General features: G+C 44.3%; 1 protein-coding gene across 3 annotated transcripts in view; it reads right to left on the reverse strand.

The window, feature by feature from the left end:
- PPP1R7 (protein phosphatase 1 regulatory subunit 7) overlaps window positions 1-21,861 on the reverse strand; it is a 41,382-nt gene extending 19,521 nt beyond the window's left edge. For 2 of the 3 annotated variants that reach the window (XM_077825624.1, XM_077825623.1), the window contains exons 1-7: window positions 21,747-21,861; window positions 20,077-20,199; window positions 11,787-11,842; window positions 9,654-9,719; window positions 8,224-8,354; window positions 6,886-7,048; window positions 2,068-2,184 (exon numbers count right to left, since the gene is read on the reverse strand). In XM_077825624.1, the coding sequence (XP_077681750.1) occupies window positions 2,068-2,184; window positions 6,886-7,048; window positions 8,224-8,354; window positions 9,654-9,719; window positions 11,787-11,842; window positions 20,077-20,199; window positions 21,747-21,792 (702 nt within the window). In that variant the 5' untranslated portion in view covers window positions 21,793-21,861. Of the gene's footprint in view, window positions 1-2,067; window positions 2,185-6,885; window positions 7,049-8,223; window positions 8,355-9,653; window positions 9,720-11,786; window positions 11,843-20,076; window positions 20,200-20,356; window positions 20,434-21,746 lie in introns of all 3 variants that reach the window. The other variant, XM_077825625.1, reaches the window with a different exon arrangement.
- Between the last annotated feature and the right edge of the window lie 3,892 nt (window positions 21,862-25,753).

A 25,753-nucleotide genomic window follows, 5' to 3' on the forward strand; every position in this document is an offset into this window, starting at 1 on the left:
GAAGCTGGGAATGGGCGACAGGGGATGAATCACTCGATGACTACCTGTTCTGTTCATTCCCTCTGGGGTACGTGGGCAGTGGCCACTGTCAGAAGACAGGATACTGGGCTAGATGGACCATTGGTCTGACTCAGTATGGGTCTTATATATTGGCAAGGAAGGATAGCTCAATGGTTTGAGCATTGGCCTGCTAAACCCAGGGTTGTGAGTTCAATCCTTGAGGAGGCCATTTCGGGATCTGGGGCAAAAATTGGGGATTGGTCCTGCTTTGAGCAGGGGGTTGGACTAGATGACCTCCTGAGGTCCCTTCCAACCCTGATATTCTATTAAATGCTTTTTACTACTTTTATTAGCTCTGCATGTTAAAAGTGAGACACTTGGTATCAGGGCAAAAAGGATAAACCCCCTCATTTAGCACAGCCTTAGAACCATAGAATATCAGGGTTGGAAGGGACCTCAGGAGGTCATCTAGTCCAACCCCCTGCTCAAAGCAGGGCCAATCCCGAATTAAATCATCCCAGCCAGGGCTTTGTCAAGCCTGACCTTAAAAACCTCTAAGGAAGGAGAGATTCCACCACCTCCCAAGGTAACAAATTCCAGCGCTTCACCACCCTCCTAGTGAAAATTTTTTTCCTAATATCCAACCTAAACCTCCCCCACTGCAACTTGAGACCATTACTCCTCATTCTGTCATCTGCTACCACTGAGAACAGCCTAGATCCATCCTCTTTGGAACCCCCTTTCAGGTAGTTGAAAGCAGCTATCAAATCCTCCCTCATTCTTCTTTTCCACAGACTAAATAAGCCCAGTTCCCTCAGTCTCCCCTCATAAGTCATGTGCTCCAGCCCTCTAATCATTTTTGTTGCCCATTGCTGGACTCTTTCCAATTTCCCCACATCCTTGTAGTGTGGGGCCCAAAACTGGACACAGTACTCCAGATGAGGCCTCACCAATGCCGAATAGAGGGGAAAGATCACGTCCCTCAATCTGCTGGCAATGCCCCTACTTATACATCCCAAAATGCCATTGGACTTCTTGGCAACAAGGGCACACTGTTGACTCATATCCAGCTTCTCACCCACTGTAACCCCTAGGTCCTTTTCTGCAGAACTGCTGCCTAGCCACTCGGTTCTTAGTCTGTAGCAGTGCATGGGATTCTTGTCTTAAGTGCAGGACTCTGCACTTGTCCTTGTTGAACCTCATTAGATTTCTGTTGGCCCAATCCTCTAACTTGTCTAGGTCCCTCTGTATCCTATCCCTACCTCCCTGGCACCTCTTTCATTACAATTACTAGAAGAAGTTACAGAGTAACAGCCGTGTTAGTCTGTATTTGCAAAAAGAAAAGGAGTACTTGTGGCACCTTAGGACTAACCAATTTATTTGAGCATAAGCTTTCGTGAGCTACAGCTCACTTCATCGGATGCATAAAGCGACTGAAAAAGTTCTTATATCAGGTTTGAAGCAGCAAAAGAATAAAACTGCTAGTTTTCAAAAGTCTCTCTAGAAATTACCTCAATAGCTTGGGGGTCATCAGTCCTTATCTAGTGCTTCCTGGTTAGAAATCCAGTTAGGAAGCACTAAATAAGGATTGATGACCCCCAAGCTATTGAGGTAATTTCCAGAGAGACTTTTGCAAACTAGCAGTTTTATTCTTTTGCTGCTTCAAACCTGATATAAGAACTTTTTCAGTCGCTTTATGCATCCGATGAAGTGAGCTATAGCTCACGAAAGCTTATGCTCAAATAAATTGGATAGTCTCTAAGGTGCCACAAGTACTCCTTTTCTTTTTAGAAGTAGTTAGTAAACTGTAGTTGAGCCAAGGATGCAGAAGTATTTCTTTCTTCTTTCCCTCAACCAAAGTAGATCTAGGCACCCATTTGATGCACTTATAAAGTGCTGGCATTTCCATTTTCAAAAGGCATGAAACAAAATACTGAGCACAGAGAATGTCACAGTCTTTAAAAAAAATTAGCTGAAGAAAGATTGCAGATCTGCTGATTCAGGCTGAGTTGTGATTTACATGTTCCCTTGTCAAGGTGGAATGAGGAGCCCAAGGAGGATCAATACCTGTATACTGAGCACTGTCAAGTTTGTCAGTGCATCCAAATTCTGGAGCTTGGTAATTTTGTTCTTTCCCAGGAACAGGCTGTCCAGGTTAGTCAGTGTGTCAGTATTCTCAATTGCCTGTAAAATGACCAAAGGAGGCAGTGTTACTGCTCTGGGCACTACTCCCAGCCTTAAGTGCCATCTCCAGACTCATTTAGAGAGAGTTCAGATGGTGGGAACACAGCAAGCAAACCTAGATCTCCTGATCAATTCAAGCATTCTGTCCTTCTGGATCTATGGAGTCCTAAAATGACTATTCAGATTAGAACCCTTATGCCATACCATCCAGATGATTTTCCACCTCGAGTTTTGAAAGAAAGCAATCAATGTTAGAAACAAGCAATGTTATAAATGTTCCTGCAGCAGTTCTCGAACTTCACTGCACCACAACCTGCCTTTGATAAAAAAAATTACATGATCCCAGGGGCTGGGGGGAGAAGAGAACCCAGCTGCCGGGGGGAGGGGGGGAGGAGGCGGCAGCAAGAGCCCAAGGCTTGCTGCTCCTGGTGGGGGTGGAGCTTGGGCTTCACAACCCACTTTGGGGCCCTGACCCACAATTTGAGAACCGTTGTGTTAATGAAGCTGGCATCCCCAACTAGGCGGAAAGGAAAAGGGAGACAGTCTATGGAAAGATCCAATTCTTCTGGTAGAGTTCACATTACTCTTTATAATCCCCAAAGAAATGTAATAGTCTGATGAGCAAGTCCTTAGAAGGCAGAAGCCATTATCCCACCTCACCCAGAACAAATAGTGAGCTGAATCCATTTAGAAAATTCACTCTTAACATAATAAATAACTTCAGAAGACAAACACATTACAGCCAACCCAACTGAATGAGAATGGAAGTTGTTGTCCTTGGCAGATACATTGGACTTGTTTTTAAAAAGGTTTCTGAGGATGGCAGCATTTTCAATATTACAAACACCACATTCCATTGAGATTAACTATTGCATTCATCCACAGCTGTGCAGTTGAGAATCATGACCCCAAATGATTCTGCAACACCTAGTTCACATGAGCTGGGGCCTGCCCTGGGGGCACAGGAGCAGCACAAATGCCAGCATGCTTTCATGGAATGAATCCAGGAGTGGGAGCTAGGAACTCCTGAGTCTTAATCCTGACTCTGCCATTGTTGTGATGTGTAGCCTGAGGCAAGTCATTCAGCTTCTGTGTCTCAGTTTCCCTATAATAAAATAAAGATAATAATGCTTTTTTGGTTTCATAGGGCTGTTTAGTTCATAATGAGACAGTGCTTTGAAGATGAAAATGCTACACATATGCCAAATATTACTATTAGTACAACATGTGCCATTCTAGTTTAAGTACTGAAGGGGGGGAAAGGGAAATGAGGTGGTTTCCCTCTGGATGATCAAAAGAACTGTATTCTTTGTTTCTAAAAAGAGATGTGTCCAGCCCTCCTCATCAGAGAAAGTATCAGAGGGCAGGAAAGTGTGAAAGGGATGATCCCAGAGACTCCTATAAACAAAAGGAAACACAGGCAGGCTTTAAAAAAAAAAAAAAAGGGAACTTCAGCACATAAATAACTGAAGAAATTTTCTTTTCCTTCTTCTGGAGCCTTAAAGGCATATAACATTGATCAGACAAACCATATACAACAACTTATAATTGACTCTAAAGTAGCTTAGATTGCCAGGTCAGAAAAATATTCGAACAACGAGAGTGTCATAACTGAAAAGGCTTTTCTATGTTTGCCATGTAGTCATCAACAAATAAATACATCCTGGTAACAGCTCACATGGGGACTCTATCACACTTCATAGCCTGTGTCCCTGCCAAGGACTGTGTTCTGCCAGGTCCCTGAGCAGTCTGTTCCCCGAGTTCAGCTCAGCAATGGGAGAAACCTGCAGTTGATACCACCTCTGCCCCTCACTGGCAACTCCTGCTGTAGTAATTGGGAAAAAATTGCTTAGCGCTCTGGGGATATGTAAGAAGAAGAAAACAGGCGGGGGAGAAGGAGGGGAATATCTCCTTAAAGCAATGAGAGTCAATGAGATGCTTATTTTAGTGAGAATATTATCGAACAAGTGCAGATGGGAGACATAAGAGGTACGTCATCAGTTAAATATCTGTTTGATAATTGGCTTAGCCCAGCCTCAGCATAAAAACATACCAGAGCAGGCACAAAATAAATTTACTTGCCCACGCTTACCATGACACCACCAATCAGATAATTAGCAGCATTTTACCTATCCATCACAAAGAAGAATTACTTGACGTCAAGTGAGAGAATTTTGCAAGGCAACTACAACCCTTTGCTACAAGTGCTCTTGTCATTCATTCTAATGCACCATCAGCAAGCCAGAAAAGTTCCAAGCATCAAAATATTGATATGACCTTGTTAAATACTGAAATTTCAAAAGTTCTTTTTTAGGTCTTCATCCTACAGATTTATCTCCAGGAATTTGTCCACAAGTTACAGTGCAGAAGAGAGCTACAGCAATCAAAGGTTTTTATTGCCCACAAACCCAACAGGGACAGGAGCTACTTCCTTGTTGTCTGCCTGGAAGTTGACTCCTCTCAACATTGAGCTGCAGCATTCAGCCACTTAGGATGGAGGCACTTTGAGAAGTCAGAATACAATCAATCTACAAACACAGGTACCGTGTTTCTAATTTTTTCCCCCCATTAAAATAAGCTTTAGCGATTACATAATCTGATGTAACTTATCTCCACATACCTTTCAGTCCTTTACCATGAAGGTCAATTCACCAAAATTTGTACTTATTTTTAAGTTGCTGGAAGAGATTGTCTGGCTAGACCCTATCTCACTATAAGTATAAGAACATAACTGGATCTTCTGTCTTTCTCTACCTGGATCTTCTGTCTTTCTCAAATTGCCTCACATACCCATCGATGTGGGATAGAAGCTAGACCACTGAATTCAGTTTGCTGGATTCCTGCCTGCCTCTCCAGGCCACCTATGGAGATCCCATTGCCCTGTTTGTGCAAAGTCCAAGATTCCCAATCATTTAACTGGCTGCAGCCCCAAAACTGCAGTGTTATTCCCCACAGCCATTTCATTTCACAAGGAATATTTCCCTCTATTGAGGAGAAATGGACTGGAGTCTCTCTTTTAGCTGTGAAGGCAAATCTATTGACTATAATGCAAGCAAAGCACTCCTCCCCTTCAGCCTAAGAAAAAGGCTGACCACAGAAGAGGGGAAGGAATTGCACCCTGGTTCCATGAAGAGAAACATGCTCCCAGGTGGTTATGAAAAAAAGAAAACCAAGAACTCTCCCCACCTCAGATGCTTTCCTTCTTTTCTTATTATTTCCTTCAGCAAAACAGCTGGTTTACCAAAGAAGCTGGGTTAAAGGGGTACTGTCAACTTAGAAATCATCTTTCAGACTGACATTTTTCTACTTACTATTGTTACAAGCATTCCATAAGATTTCTATACTGAAAGAGATTAGGGAAGTATTTCTGTCTATTTCACATTTTTTATCTTGAGCATTTGACAACACTTTATGTGCAGTCAGCTTCAGTATTTCCCATGTTCCCTTGTTTGTGTAGATCTCACACCCAGCAACAGCAAGAGAACACACAATTTGCAGAGGTATGTAGTATCTGAAACCATTCATTCATCTTCTTGAAGTTGACCATGTCTCTAAAGTCAGGAGAACCACATCGGCAAAAACAAATGATAGAAAGGAAAAGTCAGTCGTAGGATAGGAGATGTACAGGCATTTCAGGCTATAAGTGAAGTAAAATAACTAATTCTTACTATAGGTTAGAAACACCTGCATGAAGCAGCATAAACCAGAAGTGAAAAAACATATCTAATCTTAACAGATTTCAATACTCAAACACTTATACCTGCCTTGCTCCAAAAAGATGAAAGGAAACTGAAGACCTATTGGACATCTGAGTCCCTCTCCACAACCAACACAACACTTGGATGGGAGGCTGGCTTCTCCTGCTGTATTCCTGTGAGACAGTTTTGATTCTTGTATCAAAAGTGTTACTGCCTAAATTACTGGCAAGTTCATGACACTATTCCAGTATGATTACATTGTTAAAAGAACCTGAGTATTTTCAAGACAGAAATCAGCTTTTCTCTTTATGATGCCCATGATCTTCTTTTCCTAGGGTGCACTGTCCCTTTATGGAACAAAGTGAGTCACATTTTCAGATGTGCACAGTGCATCTAAATCCTAAGTTAAAAAGTCATTGAGGCAGCAAGTCAACAGAATGTAGGCTCCTAAGTGACACCTGAAAATAGAACTCTAGGTAAAATTTTCAAAAGCACACAAGAAATAAAATGGACCATTTCGGTTATGCCTAATCAGTTATATATAAGAGCTAAAGAATTACAGAGTAAAAAATCCCAATCAAAGGAAAGCAGCATGGCTGGATTGCCTCAGATAGTTCAACTAGAACAGAGCTTTCCAGTCTCCAAGATGTATGCAGAACAAGACAGAAGAGAGGAGCAGCTGCTCCCTTTCTAGACTGGTTTCTGACCTCATCTCTAGAGACGGGACTGGTCAACAACAAATGAGTGAGTGTGCAAGGAAGAGGACGTGGAAAAGACTAAGCCATTCCCTACCACTCCAGATATTGCATAGCAGATATTACAGGTACTCTCTTTTTCTCCAAAAATACGCACATTACTTCTATCTGCCCTTTCCTCATTTCTATGCAATACACTGGGTTGTCTCAGTTGTATCTAGCCAGCTATTACTGGATCCCCATCTACTTTCACCACATAGAGTAGATGTTAATTTTGCTTCTACTATACATTTTGCAGTCGTGCCTACCCGGATTCGATTGGATCCCAGCTCTAACATCTGTAATTGCTGTAAGTTGCTCAGGTTCTCAATTTTGCCGATTTTATTGTTGACCAGGAAGAGTTTTTTAAGCTGGGTGAGCCGGTCTAGTCCTTCAATGTGTCGCAGCAAGTTAAAAGAGATATCCAGGATCCTGCCATAAGCAAAGCAAATAAAGACCTCATCAATCCAAGGCAAAAGCAAAGGGAGTCCATGGAAAGGACACTTGCATACGGGGGGGGTGGGAAGGATCTAAAATAAATTTCCCATCACCTATGGAGCTCAAGCACTTTGTTAGCACACTAAGCTATAGGGAGTCAGAAATAGCATTTGTTTACCATACAGGAGATTAAATACATGCTTAAAACAGGGTCTGAAGAAAAAAAACAAAGAATTGGCACTAGTTTTACTTCATCACCTGAACCCAACCCAACAGTGGCACTTCAGCCTCCAATTTTAAAAATACGACTACAACATGCTTTTCCCAACCCAGCATGTCCCTATGGAAATTCCCTCTGAAAAGCACCAGATCAAAACCTCCCTTAAGCACTAGACAATCACTACTAGTGGAGGCATTTGTGTACTCAGTCTAAATTAAGGTGAATTTCAGTATCCCCAACAATTTATCACCTCTCGCAAGGCCTCATGTCCTCTAGCCAGGAGGACAGTACAGAATTCAGCTGCTTGAAGGAAGGATGAGATTGTGGTTAGGATACTTGACTGGGATTCAGTTCCCTGCTATAGACTTCCACTGTGACCTTGAGCAAGTCACTGTATAATGGGGATAACAATACTTTCTTTCCGCGACCTTGTCTGCCTTGCTTAGTTAGACTGGAAGCTCTTCAGGGCAGGAACTGTGTTTGTACAGGGCTCTGCACAATGGGCTTCTGATCTCACTCAGGGCCAATAGCTGCTTCTATAATGCAAATTCTAGTTACAGTGGTCACCACAGAACAACGGGAGGCTACACTCCTCTTCTCTGGGGTAGAAGTCCTCTGCCGCCACGCAGCACTCCAGCCACACATCTACAGTACATTTAATTTTTGGTTTTAACAAAAAACTGTCCCTGATCGCCTCCAGAGTAATGAAACCAGCTTACAGCAAGACCTAAATCCCAGTGAACACAAGACGTTGTCCTGCATGTAGCACCCATGTGAATCTCCACAAGCAGAGAGTGCAGCTTGTGTAATTAAGGTTTTGGTTTTTTTAAAAAAATGCCTAATGATACATTTTGCTTGACAACCACTTCATAGAAAGCCTGCAGACTGGCAGCCTCATTTATCACATCACCACCCAGTCCTGGTCATTCCCTCCTCCCTGGATACTCACTCAAGGTCTGTCAGGTCCTCTAAGTTCTCAATCTTCCGGATCTGATTGTCATAGAGATCCAGTTCTCTGAGAGTCTGCAACTGTTCCAGGTTCTCGATGCACTTAACCAAATTCTGACGCAGACACAGAGTCTGAGTTTTGGGGAGAAGTTAAAAAAAGCCACAACAAAGTGAGAAAAACCCCACGAGAAAAAAATTGCACCTGAAAAAGACAATATGCACCCCTTCTTTGGGGTTACCATCAGACTCCATTTTATAGTTCACCCCCATTACCATGAGGAGGAGGAAATGTTGATCCAGTTTCTTTAAGGACAAGAGAAGCACAGCCATGCCAGGTATAGGGTGAGGAAGGAGCACATGGAACTGATGCTATGGCTAGCCTATTAACTAAAGGCCCAGTTCTGCTCCCCCTGAAGTCAACAGGAATTTAGTCATGGACTTCAAGGATTGCAGGCTTCAACTCAAAAGGAGTCATGTTCTAGAAGAAGGGAGGAACCTGGGTCCCATTATCTTGTTGAAAGGATTCTGTTATGCCACAGACTTGCATAGCAAGGACAGGACATTCTGGCTGAAAGGATGGACCATCACACAGGAAGAATCCTTGCAATGCTGAAAAAAGCTATACAGTCAATACATTTTTCTACAGAATTTTGCTTCTCTAGTTTTGTTAATAGCAGACTTTCTGGAGCTAGTTACTCTTCAAATTGGGGTTCAGCATCACAGTTTGCTGGTCCAAAGACCAAAGAACTTACTTGCAACTTACTAGTCTCTCAACAAAGACGTATTTTATGTTTCAGCCTATCATAGAGCATACTATAGTCTCAAAATGCACAACAGTGATTTTGAGAAAGCCCTCAAAAGTTATTGTTATGGCAGATGTCACCAGGTCACACTGTTTAAGTCTTCCAAGTTTGATAGCGTGCAAGCAAGTTTTTAGTCTTGGAAGAAATGCTTGTAGTGGTGTTAGGTTTTGGTTGTGCAAGGTTCTGTGTTGAGGCAGCTTTGAGAGGAGAGGGAGTTGTAGAAGTAGTAGGAGAGATTGCTCTCTGCCTCAGTTTCAAATCTTGAAGCAGAGTTTGTGCTGAGCTGAGATTCCTGAAAGAAGGGAGTTGCCTGAACCTCTGTTCCAGGATTGACATGTAGGTGTAAATAAAGCAAGTTACACTTGGAATAAACCTAGATTCCACGTCACTGATTTCTCCTCCTCTGGGAAGTTAACTTACAAGGCCCTGACATCTGCTACTGCTTGGCAGAGGAGCAGTTACATTCTTTACAGACACATCTTAAAAGGTTATTGCTCATTAGAATCTCTGCTGGTTCCCAGCCAGAGAAAGACTCATCATACTGGTTGGCTTACAGATAAATGACATAAGAGTTGCAGCTCCTAGAGTTGCTTGTACCTTGATGCTCACCATTCCTTCTGAGTCTCACCTTCACTTTCTTGAGCACTTCAAATCCCTCAATCTTTCCAATTCGGAAGTGATTCAGGTCAACATCCTAAAGAGAATCATAGAATATCAGGGTTGGAAGGGACCTCAGGAGGCCATCTAGTCCAACCCCCAGCTCAAAGCAGGACCAATCCCCAGTTTTTGCCCCAGATCCCTAAATGGTTCCCTCAAGGATTGAACTCACAACCCTGGGTTTAGTAGGCCAATGCTCAAACCACTGAGCTATCCCTCCCCAGAGAAGACTTGGACTCATCCACCGGCTGTTTAGGGTTGAAGGTTTGTTTCATGATAGTGTCTTCCAAGTCCAGAGTGAAAATGCTGCTTGTGCATTGCCTTGAAAGGGAGACTGTAGGTTCATAGAGTATATAGACCTCAATAAGACCCCTTCTTCTTAAAAATCTTGCAAAACTCTGGGCCATTAAATATGAGGGGAAGCTTGGGTTTGTTGCCCAAGATGACACGTGTCATAAATATAGAGGGAAGGGTAACAACCTTTATGTATGCAGTAACATCAAATCCCTCCTGGCCAGAGGTACAGAATCACTTACCTGTAAGGGGTTAATCAGTTCAATTAACCTAGTTGGCACCTGACCAGAAGGACCAATGGGGAAAGAAGATACTTTCAAATCGGGGGGTGGGGTGGGGGGGTGTTTGGTGCTCTTTTTTTTTTGTTCTCTCTCGGGACAAAGAGAGACCAAGCAGGTAACCCAGCTCCTACTGAAATGATAAATCTAAAATTACAGAAATTGTAAGTAATAGCAAGGAAATGCATTAGATTATCTCTTGTTTTAGCATGTGAATTTTCCCTATGCTAAGAGGGAGGTTTATTCCTATTTTTGTAACTTTGAAGTTGAGCCTAGAGGGGAATCCTCTGTGTTTTAAATCTTAATACCCTGTAAAATTACTTTCCAGCCTGATTTTACAGAGGTTCTTCTTTTACCTTTTTCTTTATAATAAAGTTCTTCTTTTAAGAACCTGATTGATTTTAGTGTCCTAAACATAAAGGGTCTGGTCTGTACTTTTATTAAAGGCAACTGGTTGATATATTATTCTAAGCCTGCCCAGGAAAGGGGGTGAAGGGGTTTGGGGGAATATTTTGGGGAAATAGGAACTCCAAGGGTCCTTTTCCTGAATCTTTGTCTAAATCACTTGGTGGTGGCAGCAATACTGTCCAAGGACAAGGAAAGGAATTTGTGCCTTGGGGAAGTTTTTAACCCAAAACTGGTAGAAATAAGCTTAGGGGGTCTTTCATGCGGGTCCCCACATCTGTACCCCAGAGTTCAGAGTGGGGAGGGAACCCTGACAGCATGTCTGTCTACAGCTGAAAAAGTCTGAACTAGAGAATATTTTAGTGGTTATATCAACCTGTGTTCATTTAACAGAAGGGAAGTTTTTTGGGTGAGTTTTGTTCTTATGCAGATAAAGTGCTAATTCTATTGGCTAGAGCCAGGTACTGCACAGGCTTCCCATACATACCTTTCTAGTGTTACCTCAATCCCAACTAGAGCATCCTTTTCTATTCCAGTCCTGGGCCTCTGCTGGCAGAAATTGCCAATTGTGTCTAATTATTTGGTGGTTTTGGGACTACAGGTGTAAATAGGTGAACAGCTAATACATTTACCATCTGTGTTGCCTAGCCCCTGCTGTTCAGTTTTTGCCAGAGAAACATACAAACAAAATGTAAATACAACACCTGCCAAAGTTCAGCACATTGCTCTGTAAACAGTCTCTCACAATTCATTTATCTGACAGGCTGGGTGGATAACTTCCTATGTGTGCTGACAGAATAAAGTTTTGCAACAGCAAGGAGATCTTTAAAGACAGTCTAACAAATGCTTACAACATGTTGCTTGATGTTTATACCATCTCTGCTTTAAAATGACTTTGTCCTAATATCCCAAGTTGTTACAAAAAGATTCCAGCTATTGATTTAAAAAGTACTTCTTTGCTTCTGACTGTAAAACTCAGATTCAATTTTGGGGAGATCTGGACAGCCAACACTTCCGGAAGAATTATTCCTCTTGTCCAAGGTTCAGATACTTTCTCATAGAACTAGTCATCCTTTGCCTACCTTTCCTTCTTTAAATAAGTCCGATATGAGTGCAACCAGCATTACCTCAGCTTCCGGGTCCAGATTAATTGTCTCCATATCCACTGGTGTCTCTGCCTCTCCTGCAGCAGAATGAGAACACACAGTATAAACTCAAGTTATACATCAACTGATGGAAAGGCTGCAGTGCTTCTCCACTGGGTGGGGAGGTGCAGGAGTAAATGCTCCTTAGGCAATGTAGGAAGGTGAGAAAGATACTGCTTTGAGTCTCTGCTGCACTGGACAGAAGCTGCAGGTACATGAACGGGGGAGGGATAGCTCAGTGGTTTGAGCAGTGGCCTGCTAAACCCAGGGTTGTGAGTTCAATCCTTGAGGGGGCCATTTAGGGATCTGGGGCAAAAACTGGGGATTGGTCCTGCTTTGACTACTAGATGACCTTGTGAGGTTCCTTCCAACCCTGATATTCTATGAACACTGTCCATCTAGTTGAGAATGCAAAAGTCACTAACAATAGAATTTCATACTTTGATGCACAGTGCAGAAAATAATTATAATTCTCCAGCCTAGCTCTAGTGAAGCTGGTAAATGCTGCTGACTCAACAGCCAGGTATGATGGGGGTCTTTGCTGAAGTAGTGACTAATACTGAGATGCCAGGTTTTAGCAGGACTGTTGATTTTTCAGCTACCATGACATTTAGCTGATTTACTCCTGCACATTCTCCATCTTCCCTTCTAAACAGTCACAGTTGCTGAAATAACTGCTCTCCTCAGATAATTCAGTACAATGCTCCCAGGGGGAATACTAGCACACACAGGTTGTCTGGTGGAAACACATTGACCTGCATGTTCAACCACCTGAAGAATTCCACCCTTATTGGAATACTGAAAGCATAAGTTACTAGTTTGCATACCTTCTTGAATGGTCTTTCCTTTTTGTTTAAATGAGCTCACCAATATTTTAGAATGCAGCATTTGTTATGCTGGGTATGTTGTTCTGGGAAATGCTCTTACATCTCTGGAACACAGCCCAGTATTTTCATGCACTTCTAGCACAGCATTAAAGGGAGAGGTATTTAGTGGAGAGATTCATGTTGAGTAATTCATGTGTGTTTCCCATTTGGTGAAGAGGGTGGGTTGGGTGTATCAATTTCAGTATAGGATTTCAAAAGACAGATATACAACATACGAACAGATCACATTTCAAACCTATGGTCCCCTTATGCTGAAGAAAACCTACAGGAATTGTTAACTACCGCTGAGCACACGGACTTTGGATTAATCCTTGCAACGCTTTATGCAATCTCACTCCATTAGCCCCTTCAGTAATACCTGATCTTATTTGTATTTTGGTTCAGTCAAACATCCATTCAAATGACTAATATCCAACTACACTGGACAAGTGCATTTCCTAGACATACCTGACACACCCTCCAGCACTGAAGGGATTCATGGTACAGAATTCAAACTCAATAGAGTCTAGCAGACAGATTTGCTAATATTCTCAAATTCTGTATTCTACTATTGCCCCTATTTCATCAATTCAGAATGAGAGGATTGACTGACTCAGGGGAATTGGTGAGTGATATGAAGCGTTTGACCTCTATCTTTCTAATTTGAATACAACATAAATCAGCAGTGACTCCAGCTTGTAGACTTCTGATGTGAAACAAGCTTGTGGTTTGGGAGCTGAGTGGCATCACAAAAAACTCGGCCACAACTGACACCAATCAATATGCTGGTTGGCAGCCTCAGCAGATGCCAAAGGATGAATTATCCTGTGATCCTTCCAGGCAATCCTTTCTTGTTTGGGTTGAAACACCTTGTTAGAGCCTTGTGGAGAAGCATGTTCTGCCACTGCCAAAGCTGTACGCGTTCTATGGATGACTAGGGTAAAAAAGGGTGCCAAACTGCCAATAGCCTCAGCCCAAACAAATCATGCTGCAACAAACAGCCCAATTTAATTTGCAGCCAGCCAACTACAGAATTGCAGGGCAAGACAGGAACAACAATTATTTGAGATCTCACTTGAAACTAACACATTCTCTTTGTATTAAGAAGTATAAAGAGCCTGTTGCAGGGCACAAGGTACGGGAGGCCACTTCACTGTATCTCCAGAATTCTCCAATGACAACATTACCAAAGCGATACAGCTGGTAGATCATTGTGATTAACAAACACTAGCATTATTCACAACCTTACTGTGCTCTGTTCCTTCCCATATGACATGACAAGCTCCCTCAGGATCACCTTGGTACTGACGGTGCTTTCTTTGGTGGCAATGAATTAATACAATACTATAACTGGTGAGCCATGATTGGAAGGCTCAATTTAAGTGCACTAAACAGACATTAATAAAACCCCTCAAAAATCCCTGTACTGTCACCATTTGACATTTGGGTAAAATAAGCCACAGCCAGGTTAGATGGTTTACTCAAGGTCACACGCAAATTCTGTGGCAGAACTAGGAACCGAAACCACATCTGACCCCCAGTCGTGTGCTTAATGGAGCTTCTTAATGACAAAGGCTGCCCTTCCCAGAACACTCTATGTACTTGTACATGCTATGCTAACACCATGAGTATAAATAAAGATTTCATTGGGAAGAACATGGCTGCCCACCTGATTTCGCTACTCATACATAATTCATGTTATCCCAAACAAGTGCCAATAAAACTTGTCACCACACTAGCATTTATCTTATGGCAGGGGTTCTCAACTTTTTTCTTGCTAAGGCCCCCCTCAACATGCTAATAAAACATCAGGGCCCGGCGGGGGCTCAAGCACAGCCGGGTCCAGGGAGGGAGCACTGCCTCCACCCCCTGACTCACTCAAGAGGCCACTCAGCCTGTCTGGGCTGTGGGGGGGATGCAACAAAAAAATATAACTTAAAGGGGGAACTCAGTTCAAAAAGTTTGAAAATTGCTCAGGATGCTGGCAAGGGGTAGCTAGGGCTGTGTACAGGTGGGGTGGTCTTCCGGTGCTGTTCCTGGCTTGGGATGCTTGAAGGGAGGGTGCTGGCATCAGCCCTGTGCCCAGCGGGGAGTGGGGGAGGAAGCGCTGGCTTCAGCCCTGCGCCGCTCCCGGCCTGGGGGTGGATGGGGGGGAGCCGCCAGCTTCAGCCCCGCAGCACTCCCGGCTTGAGGGGGATGGGCCGGGGGCGTCAGCTTCGGCCCTGTGACGCTCCCGGCTTGGGGAGTGGGAGAAAGAGGGGGCGCCGGCTTCAGCCTCGCAACGCTCCTGGCTTGGGAAGGGTAGCCCCCCCCCCACTTGATTCAGCCCTTCAACCTTGGGGGCGGGGTGGGAGGGGGCGCCGGCCTCAGCCCTGTGACTCTCCCAGATTTTTTTTTTTTTTTTGGGGGGGGGGGGGGGCCGCACAGTGGAGAGGGGGCACCAGCTTCAGCCCTGCACCGCTCCCAGCTTTGGGGGGGAGGGGGGCTGTCACGCCGGCTTCAGCCCCACGACGGTTCCAGCTTGGGGCGGGGGGGGGGAGAGGGTGCCAGCTTCAGCCCCACGACGCTCCCGGCTTGGGGGCAGAGGGAGAGGGGGCGCCGGCTTCAGCCCTGTGACGCTTCGGGCTTCAGCACTGGGGCTCGGGGCACCAGGTTTCAGCCATGGGGCTCCGTGGCCCCCCTGAAAGAGATCACAGACCACTAGAGGGTTGTGGACCCCTGGTTGAGAACTGCTGGATATGGCACGTTAGAGACAATCTTTAGAATTCCTAAATGTTACTTAGGTTTGCGATTAACATGTCATGTTAAACATATTCCTGTATGTTCTGTATCTATCTGCTTGCAAAACTCGGTTGCCTTAGTTACTTTAAGTCCTGCTATTTAAAGCAATCCAGCTTTAGAGCCAGAGCAAGAGTTATCAATACATAAATAAGCCAGATAAAATGTTTCAAGAGTAGTTTTTTAAAGGAGACAGCAAGAAACCCTCTCATTCCCTCCTCCTTCTATTCTCCTCGCCTACAAGCATTCATCCCCATTGTAGTTACAGCAAAGAAGCTGTACACAACCTACTTTCCCATGGGTTGAGAGAGACAGAGTGGGCTGGAAGAACCACTGTGCAACTGGAGAAGTTGGAGGACTTTTTAGCTGCCACAAATAGAAAAGGGAAATTATAAATAAAGACAGGTTGTGGATTTATTTATTTATTTAATGGCAATCTTCTAACAGGGTTGGTATTTTTTAAATAGTCCAGGCAGACAGCACATGAGAAGTCCTAAGGTGCCAAATAAATATAGATAGTGTATTTCATAGTTGTCATAATCACATGTGAATATATATCAAGTGTAACAACCTACAGACATGCAATTTAAAATCGAACACACAAAAGTCAGGAAATATAAAATAGTTAAGGTTTACATAGCAACGCTGACTCCGCCCCCACCACCACATTCCATATCCTACACATTAAGATGGGTTACACATTTACTTGTCTAACCACACACATCTATATACGTGCAACACAGGTGATATAACATTGCTATAGGAACCTTAAATTGTATTTTGACTCTGGAAAGTAATAAAAACAGTACTAACAGATCTACTTCCTATGGGTAGTCTGTCTGTAATCTTATTTCTCTAACAAAAATAAGTTTTTACTGCTCTTTACTCCTGTTAGCACTTTATATCCAATACTGGCTCCTGCATCATCACCAGAACTATTATGTTCTGACTGCAGAATCTTTAGATATTTGTGGTGGTACTGGAGCTAGAAAGAACCCTGCCTGATTTTCAGATTCAATGCACTAGATAGAAAAATAACAGGTTTTTACTTGTAAACTGAGCAAAAGTGATATAGCATCACTAATAGGCATCAAACACATACCCCTATACTGGTATTTTTACAGTCATTGCTAAGAATAGAACTGCACTTTAGCACAATTTTTTTTTAATATTTAACTGTTTTCTGAGAAAAAAAATAAAAAAATTCTCCAACTCTGCAGAGTTGTGCAACTTCACTGATTGCAAGCTACAAAACTCTACAGAGTCCATATGTAGGTTTTTTTCTGTAAGATTGAGTTCCACATTACAAAACTACTGGTTTATGTAAGTCCACAGTACCACAGGCACTTGTAATTACAAACATAACTGCACTTTTCTTTAACTGTAAATGCATGAAAAAAATACTAGATTACTTACAACTAAGTTACTTAAAACACATATGCTATTCCTTAGAGAACTGATTGCATGTGAAATCTGAAATCTCAGCCATTTGATCTATCCATATTTAAATTTACCTTTCAGCTGTGTAACTCAGAAACTGGTTGGCTGGATTTAACTACAAATATTTCAACCAAGGCAGAGAACAGGTATTTTTATTTTTTACTGATAGCTTTGGATGGAAAGATGAAACCTAGATGGAAACATTAAATAAGCTCCAAATTTATACTGTCCATCCAATCTAAACCTTGTCTCCTTGTTTTGCTCTGTAATGGAAATATGCTGCTTTATATATACTGTTTATTAATTGTGTAATGAAGATGTCCAAAGAAACACAAACATAAAATCTACTCCCAGGGTACATTTAAGCTATGTCAGTTCTATGTACACTCATAATGTACTGTGTTGGTAGAGAAGAATTTTATGAAGGATTGATCTGTTTGGCATTATCAAATATGTTGATTATAAAAGTAGGGCTTCTGATTTATGGTTTTAACCAATAAATACTGATAAACGACTCCCGATACTACAAAAAAAATCAGAGTTTATCCAATTAAAATCAGAAACACACTGGAAATGGTTACTTATATCTATGGGTTTGTCTACATGTGGACTATTGGGGGTGTGATTTTTAACAAGCACTAAAGCGTTGCAAGTAGTATAGCAGGGATAGTCAATTATTTTTTATCAAGGTCCAAATTTCTTGGTCAAGGTATAGTCAAAGTCCAGACTGCCACACAGCTACTCTCTCCAAACTCTGATTGCTTGCCAGCTCTCCACCTGCCCTGCCAGGAAAGTAAGGTGACTTTATTTTCCTAAACTGAAAACAGGAAGCAAGGGGCAGGCCTGAGCCACCTGGCTTTGCCGCTCCTCCACACATACACACAAAAATGTTCCTCTGTGCCCCGAATTGAGCCAAGTAGCAGAGATGGGGCAGACAGTAAGAGGAATAGGCATGTACTGGGATCTGGGCAGTAAAGCAGTGTGTGACTGTGCGAGAGTACTTTTGAGTTTGGAGCCAGGAGGTGAAGCTGTTGGACTGTGATCTAGCTAGTGGTGCAATACCTTTTTGGGGGCTAGGATAGCAGAGGGGCAGGAAGGAGGCAGGAAGTGGGAGGGCCAAAGTAGACTCCAGATAGCAGCTCTGGTGAGATGTGGGGAAGCTGGGATGTGACGGAAGCAGGTGACTGGAAACGGACTGGGAGGAAAAGAGTGGGGTAGGGGACTCGGGGGGGGGGGGGGCGGCTGGAGAGGACTTCAGGGACTGACCCCAGAAGGATGGGGGCGGGAAAAAGGAGAGGGAGGTCATAAGGCCAGGGTGGAGGCTCCGGGGACCACTCAGGGTCGGGGAGGGCAAAAGGCCAGGGTGGGGACTCCAGGAACCACTTGAAGGCGGGAGACACAAGAGTGGGGGGCCTCTGGGAACTATCTGGAGCACAAGCATAGCTCCGCTTGCTCCAGCTCAGCTTCAGTTTGCACACAGAGGCAACATGTAGCTGTGGCTAGTGGAGGGGGGCACAAATGAAAGTTCTGGGGGGGTCACGTACCCCCCTCTCCACCCCCAGATTTCTCAAGACACCCAAAAGTGAGGAGGCAGTACTTCCCCTGGCAGCAGGACTCTCCGTGTGTGTCTGTGCAGTGCAGGGACGGAGAGAGCATGGTTGCTGGCTGAGCTCCTCCCCACTAGGTCCACCCATGGGGCTGTTTAGCATTCCCTGCCTTTCACCTGCAGATGGTCTGCAAAGCAGGCAGCAGTGCTGAGACTCCAGCAAAAGCAAGGGAGGGGGGAAGAGAAGAGGAGGAGGGGGAAGAGAAGAGGAGGAGAGGGGAGGAGCTCAACCAGCTCCCCTGCTCCCTCCCTGCACTGCACCAACACAGGGAGAGTGCTGCCTCCTCGCTTCTGGACATACCCTCCAGGGGCATCCAGAACAATCTGGGGGAGCTGTAGCTGTAGCTCACGAAAGCTTATGCTCAAATATATTTGTTAGTCTCTAAGGTGCCACAAGTACTCCTTTTCTTTTTGTAAAGCATCTGGCAGTCCAGATTTGGACTGCGGTCCGCCTATTGACTACCCCTGCACTACAGTATGTCCTACTGTAATTAATAATGTATAATATATGTAACTCATTACAGATATACAAAGAAAAAGCTCCCAAACCCTCCAATTTTTGGACATACATAAATTCAAAAATTGTTAAGAATAACCTGCAATAAATTAAATTAATAAACTCCTAAAAACAAAAGCCCTAATTATATGGTGCTGAAGGTTTATGTAAATTGTACAGCAGTTCCCATATGTACTTTTTACAGTGACTAATGCAGAGTTATAGTATATTGGAATGGATCCTTTAAATGGGACATGGGATTTTAAACTTCCCTAATAATTTGCTATTTTGACCTAACTATACCTTTGCAAATTTTAAAGGGCAATACTAAGATTGGGTGGTTTCTATAACTAGTGATGTGTTAGTCAGAGAGGAAGGATTATATGGCAATGGAGAACTGGCTGGAACCCCTAATTTTAAAAAAAGCGTGTGTAGAATTTCTACCCAAAAAAGTGTAACTGTGTTTCTGAGCATTATCTGGACCTCACTAAAACACTTCAGCCTGTAACTCTTTCTTGACTAAGTTTTTATTGGAGAATTTCCCTCCTTTTTAAAAAAAGGAAGTCCCAAAAGTTTAAATGATATTGGCATATGAGAACTGTCCGAGCAGATCCCTTTGTGCAGATCTTAAATAGATTGCTAAACAAGACCTACTCGCCTGCACAGCCATCAGGACAACTAAAGCCACTAAGCACTATTACAAACAATAAAATAATAATGGTGCTAGTTTTGAGCTCAGAGGATTCCAGAGAGGAGCAAAATAGGACTTTAAAGCAATGCCTGCAACCTCTTCACAGTAAAAGTAATAATGAAGTACATCAGAAAAATCCTATTCTCTTTGATACCGTAAACTCTTTGAATATTTTAAAGTCAAACATGTTTGCAGATAAATAAAAACAAAGATACTACAAAAGACCAACATTAAAGTGAATCTAAAAAAAATAGATCCATAGAACAGATGCAATTAACTAACTAAAATATAATACATGATCAGAGTAACTGCAAAATTGGGAATGGTACAAACATTTTATTACACATGGCATTAAGAAGTCCATCTTTAAAATATGATTAGGGTCGCTTAGGTACCTGTTAAATTCTCCCCATTCTGCTCATCTCTCAGGCTCTGCTGACTGAGGTCTGTTACTATGCAACCTGCTTGCTTCTTCCCTTCTTCATCTCCTGACTCTTCTGACTCTACCCGCCTGTCAACTGTGCAAAATACATAACAGCAGGGTTAGGCTACTTTCAGAAAACAGTAGCCGCAAGTACATACAGTAACCAAGAGTCACATAAACCTTTATGAGGTTAGTAGAGATCCTAAAATTTACTAAATTAAAGGTTTAGTCTTAAATAAAAGTCCTCTTACCCCTTGTTTTTACTTTGATTTTTGAAGCACTTTTTCCTCCCTTCACCTCTTCCTAAACCAACAATCTGGGAAGAAGACTGGAGGAAAAAGGAAATTTCTTAGACCGATGGAATGCAAATCCAAAGATTAAGGTGATGGAATTAGAACTGTGACATTTAAAGATAATTTACAATGGTGACACTTTACAGACCAATATCACTAATGCCAGGTACTATAGTGGTAAAGGTTTCCAACCCTGTTGCAACCCACAAGGCCACCTCACCTCCCCAGCAACAACTCATGAGATCACTTCATAATTTCATTACATGCCTTCTTCAATTCAGTGTAAAGCAAAGGCCTCTTGTGCACTGAGGTTCATCTTCCTCAAAGGTTTGGACAGAACTTTATGTGACTGTGAATGACCTTAAATATGACATCATCCCATTTTGGGGGGAGAGAGTAGGGGAAAGATGATTCAATCGTAGTTACAAATAAGCTGTATTTCTATAGCACCTTTCATTTGATGATCAAAAGACACTGCATAGTGATTAATTAGCCTCCCAACACTCCCCATTTTATTAATAGCTTAGGTGATTCACAAAAAGGACAAGCAACTTCACCAAGAACACCTAGACCCAGAAGTGCAGTAGGACCCAGTCCCCTTACAAATCCCATATTTTAACCACTACACTATGCTCATCTCCAGTCCGCAAGTGCAGAATCCCAAAATCCTTAACAAGTTTAGCCCTAACTCCTCCCAGTAGGAAACTAACACAAAGTACAGCTTCAAACCCCATCCCTCAAGCCTGCTTCGGAATCGCTCTCCCGTTCGGCACCCCAGCCGCTCCCTTCTTGCCAGTCCACAGCTCTGCCTAGCCCCACCTGCCCCCCGCTGCCAGCACCCCGGCAACAAGCCCTCTGCTCTCCGGGCACCATCACCCCAGGCAGACCCTGCCCCTCCAGCCAGCAGTCCCCTCCTTTCCCACAGGCCCAACCCTGCTACCTCTCCCCTTGCCTAGCCGGGGTCGCTCCGCTCCGGGCCCAGGACTTCGGCCCAGCCCGACCGCACCCGGCAGGGAAGCTGGCCTGATGCCCCAAGCATCGCCCCAGACCCCGGCTCCCCCCGCCATTCCCAGCCCGGGCTGTCACCTCAGACACGGTCGCGCCGCTACCCAGGGCCGGCCCGAGTCCCCGGCCCTCAGCTGCCTCCTTCCCCTCAGGCCCCGCTCGCCCCACAGGCCTCCCCCCATCGGCCCCCAGCCCTCGTCCCCTTTAGCCGGCTGCCCCAGGGGCCCAGCCCCGTCTACCCCCGACCGCAGGGCTGGCGTCCCCGGCTGCTGCGAACAAGCGAACGGCCGGGACCGGGGGCTCGGGCTCGGCTCAGCTCCCCCAGACACGGCCGGGCTCTCACCCTCCATCATCTCCTGCAGCGGCCCTTCTCCTCTTGCCGCCGCCATGTCGCTTTTCCTGACCCCCACCCACTCCCCGTCGCAGCAACGGGCACAACCAATGAGCGGGGCAAGGATTTCCGCCAATCAGCTCAACTGCTGTTTTCGCAGAGGCCTCCTAGGACCCCAGGCGCATGTGTATAGTTTCCGCAGCCTCATGGGAGATGTAGTTCTCCGCTGGCTAGATTATGAAGACCCTGACAAGCGTGCTGATAGGTGGAGGTGATGTTCACCCACGCTGCTTCATTGGCGGCGGCAGCAGCCTCAGCGCTAGCACCGCTGCAGGGTTCCGGCGGCTGCTTCTTCTGCCATTTGGCATATAAAAAAGAGATCAAAAGAATTTGACAAGAAAAATGTTGAGGCCAAATGGTGCATCAATTTACATCTTGTGCAGCTCCCTACTTTGCACGTTGATCAGTGGTGCTTTGCCTGAGGGCAAATGGTCTATTGATCCTTTTACCTAGTGGGCTAATTGATCTCTATTTCTGATTTTAATGTTTTGTTTTATTTTACTCTATGGTGCTTATCTGATGGTTGTTAGGCAACTGTAGTTTAGATAGATGTATTTAAATCTTGATGCTGCTTTACTACACATCTATAAGATCCAGCGTTTCCTTTGCACTTACATGGCTCTTATTTATCATCATAGAGATTAGGAGCCATAGTCATGGACCAGTGTACAGGGTTCTGCACAAACACAGAACAAAAGACAGTCCCTGCTCTGAAGAACTTACACTGGTAAACTTCATCATCTTGAATTTCAACTACAGCAACCTTCTCTCTGGCTTTAATAGATGCTATATCATCCCACTTACATCCATTCATAATGATGCTGCAAAGATCATATTCACACATGCCATCTTACACCCCCGCCCTCCTCCTTGCATCCCTCCACTGGCTCCCATTTCTCCATTAGGTTAAACATACGCTACTTGTCTTCACTTTTAGGGCCCTTCGTAGAGTATCTCAACTCTACATATGATCTCTTAAATGCTATTGTAATGTCAACCCTTGCCTTTCCTCTGGCAATGATGCCAACTTTAGAATCATAGAATATCAGGGTTGGAAGGGACCTCAGGAGGTCATCTAGTCCAACCTCCTGCTCAAAGCAGGACCAATCCCCAATTTTTGCCCCAGATCCCTAAATGGTCGCCTCAAGGATTGAGCTCACAACCTTGGGTTTAGCAGGCCAATGCTCACACCACTGAGCTATCTCTCCCCCTTGCATTGTCCAGTTGTCACAACCTTGCCATACCTCGGTTTCCTCATTTAAAATGGAGATTTTAATATTTACTCAGTGTACTGGAGTGATATGAGACTGACTTGGAAGGAAGTCATTATAGAAGTGTGAAGATTTGCTTATTGTGAAAATCTCCTTATACTGACTGATTTTCTAGCTATATAATTTGATATCACACAAATTTTAATAATTCCACAAGTGCACTTCTACATGTATGCCACTGTGGTAACAGTATATGCAAATTATGCAAATCTGAATTTATTCTATCTAGAGGGGGGGATGGAGACCAAATACAACATGAAACAGCTTGTTAAACACAAGGGTAGGATACATGTAGGATACTGCTTAGAACTAAGGGCTTGGCTACACTTGCGAGTTAGAGCGCATTAAAGCAGCCCTGGGCGCCCTAACTCATGATGTGTCCACACTGGCAAGGCGTGTAGAGTGCCCGGACTCCGCAGCTGGAGCGCTCCTGGTAATCCACCTCTACGAGAAGCATAACGCTTGCTGCGCCCCACCTGGGGCACCACGGCTCCAATGTGGACGCCCTGGTCTACTAATGCACTCTGACCGGCCTCCAGAAGTGTCCCACAATGCCTATTCTAGCCACTCTGGTTATCACTTTGAACTCTACTGCCCTGCCCTTAGGTGACCAACCATCAGACCCACCCTTTAAATTCTCTGGGAATTTTGAAAATCCCCTTCCTGTTTGCTCAGCGAGGCGTGGAGTGCTCTCAGCGAATCTTTCCAGGTGACCATGCCTCCACACGCCAGGTGATCCCCGGTATGGAGCAATGGCAAAGTCCTGGACCTCATCAGTGTTTGGGTGGAGGAAGCTGTCCAGTCCTAGCTGCGCTCCAGCCGTACGAATTACGATACCTTAGGGCAGATATCAAGGGACATGATGGAAAGGGGCCATGACCGGGATGCACTGCAGTGCAGGGTTAAAGTGAAGGAGCTGCGGAATGCCTATCGCAAAGTGTGCAATGCAAACTGCCGCTCCAGTGCTGCCCCCACAACCTGCTGTTTCTACAAAGAGCTGGAAGCAATACTTGGGGGTGACCCCACCTCTACTCTTTAGACCACTATGGACACTTCAGAGCCCAGTTCAACAAGGCAGGAGGAGGAGGAAAGCGGGAGCAAGGGTGCTGAAGAGGAGGGAGACAGCCCGGCATCCCTAGATGCATGCAGGAGCTGTTTTCAAGCCAGGAGGAAGGTAGCCAGCTGCAATGGACGGTGCTTGGGAAAGAACAAACACTTGAGGAGGTGCCTGGTAGGCAGTTTTTATTTTGGGAAGGAAGTTGTTTGGTGTGGGCTCATGGGGCGAGGAGGGTTAGGGCTGCATGCATGCCTAGATGCGGAATAGGGTGTTGATGTGCTCTCTCATATCACAGTAATCGGCCTCAGTGATCTCTTCAAAGGTCTCATGCAGAAGGTGGGCAATGCGCTTGTGCAGGTTCCTTGGCAGAGCTACTGTGCTCCTTGTCCCAGTAAAGCTAACAAGTTAAAGAAGTATGGGCTGGATGAATGGACTATAAGGTGAACAGAAAGCCGGCTACATTGTCGGGCTCAATGGGTAATGATCAATGGCTCCATGTATAGTTGGCAGCCGGTATCAAGCGGAGTACCCCAGGGGTCGGTCCTGGGGCCGCTTTTGTTCAATATCTTCATTAATGATCTGGAGGATGGCGTGGATTGCACCCTCAGCGAATTTGCAGATGACACTAAACTGGGAGGAGAGGTAGATACACTGTGTTAGGATATAGATATTCAGGCCTGTTTGTAAAGGCCTATATGCTAAGAATTTAGGTGTATTCTTATCATTTAGCTAGTTCTAGAGGTATAAAAGAAAGAATCAAAATCAGTCTGCCGGTGTAAGGGACTTCTCTTACTGTGACAGTCTGAGGCCCTGTTCTTAGGCTAAGGCCTTTGGCTAAGCAACAGAGGCAGCCATAAGCTGGGAAGCGACAGGTCACATCCTCACATTCCAACCTAGTCACACTGAAATAAGGTGCTATTGAGCTGTTAGGAATACAATCCTATCCTGATAATGCCTATCGCCTCCAGATAAAGGGAAGTGCCTAGAAGATGTAAAAGGAAACTTAGTTTGATAGCATCCTGTCTGGCAAGAACTCACTTATCAATAGCTGGGATGTGAAATCCTCACTTCTGGTTTTTTTTGTCATTATAGTTCCCACTTTGCTATTGTTTGTCTGTATAATCTCTGTCTGGTTCTGTGATTGTTCCTGTCTGCTGTATAATTAATTTTGCTGGGTGTAAACTAATTAAGGTGGTGGGATATAATTGTCACTATGTCACTGCCAACTCACTTTCCCCAACATCCGGGTTCTTATCACCACCAGCCACCTCCAACACATGTAGCTTCACCACCCAGCCCTGCAAACTCTGACTCTTACCCACTGCACTTAACCCCCATCACCATGCATTTTAGCCAGCCTGAAGTGCAACACTCATTGTACGGCACTCCAGACAGGAAGGCTGAGTATGATAACAGGACATACGCAAATCTGTGATTGTCCCGTTCCCCACCCCACCCCACCCCACCCCCTTCCCTCGTCCCACACAGCACAGATGTGTCATGCCCTTTCTGTTTCCCAAGCAGTTGTGTTTCTTTTCAATAAATGAATCTTTTGCCTTTGAAAACATTCTTTATTATTGCATTAAGTAAAAGATACCGTAGTCCAGGAAAGCGAAAGTCAGTGCATCATA

Source organism: Eretmochelys imbricata, chromosome 9 (assembly GCF_965152235.1).
Source record: "Eretmochelys imbricata isolate rEreImb1 chromosome 9, rEreImb1.hap1, whole genome shotgun sequence".
Lineage (NCBI taxonomy): Eukaryota > Metazoa > Chordata > Testudines > Cheloniidae > Eretmochelys > Eretmochelys imbricata.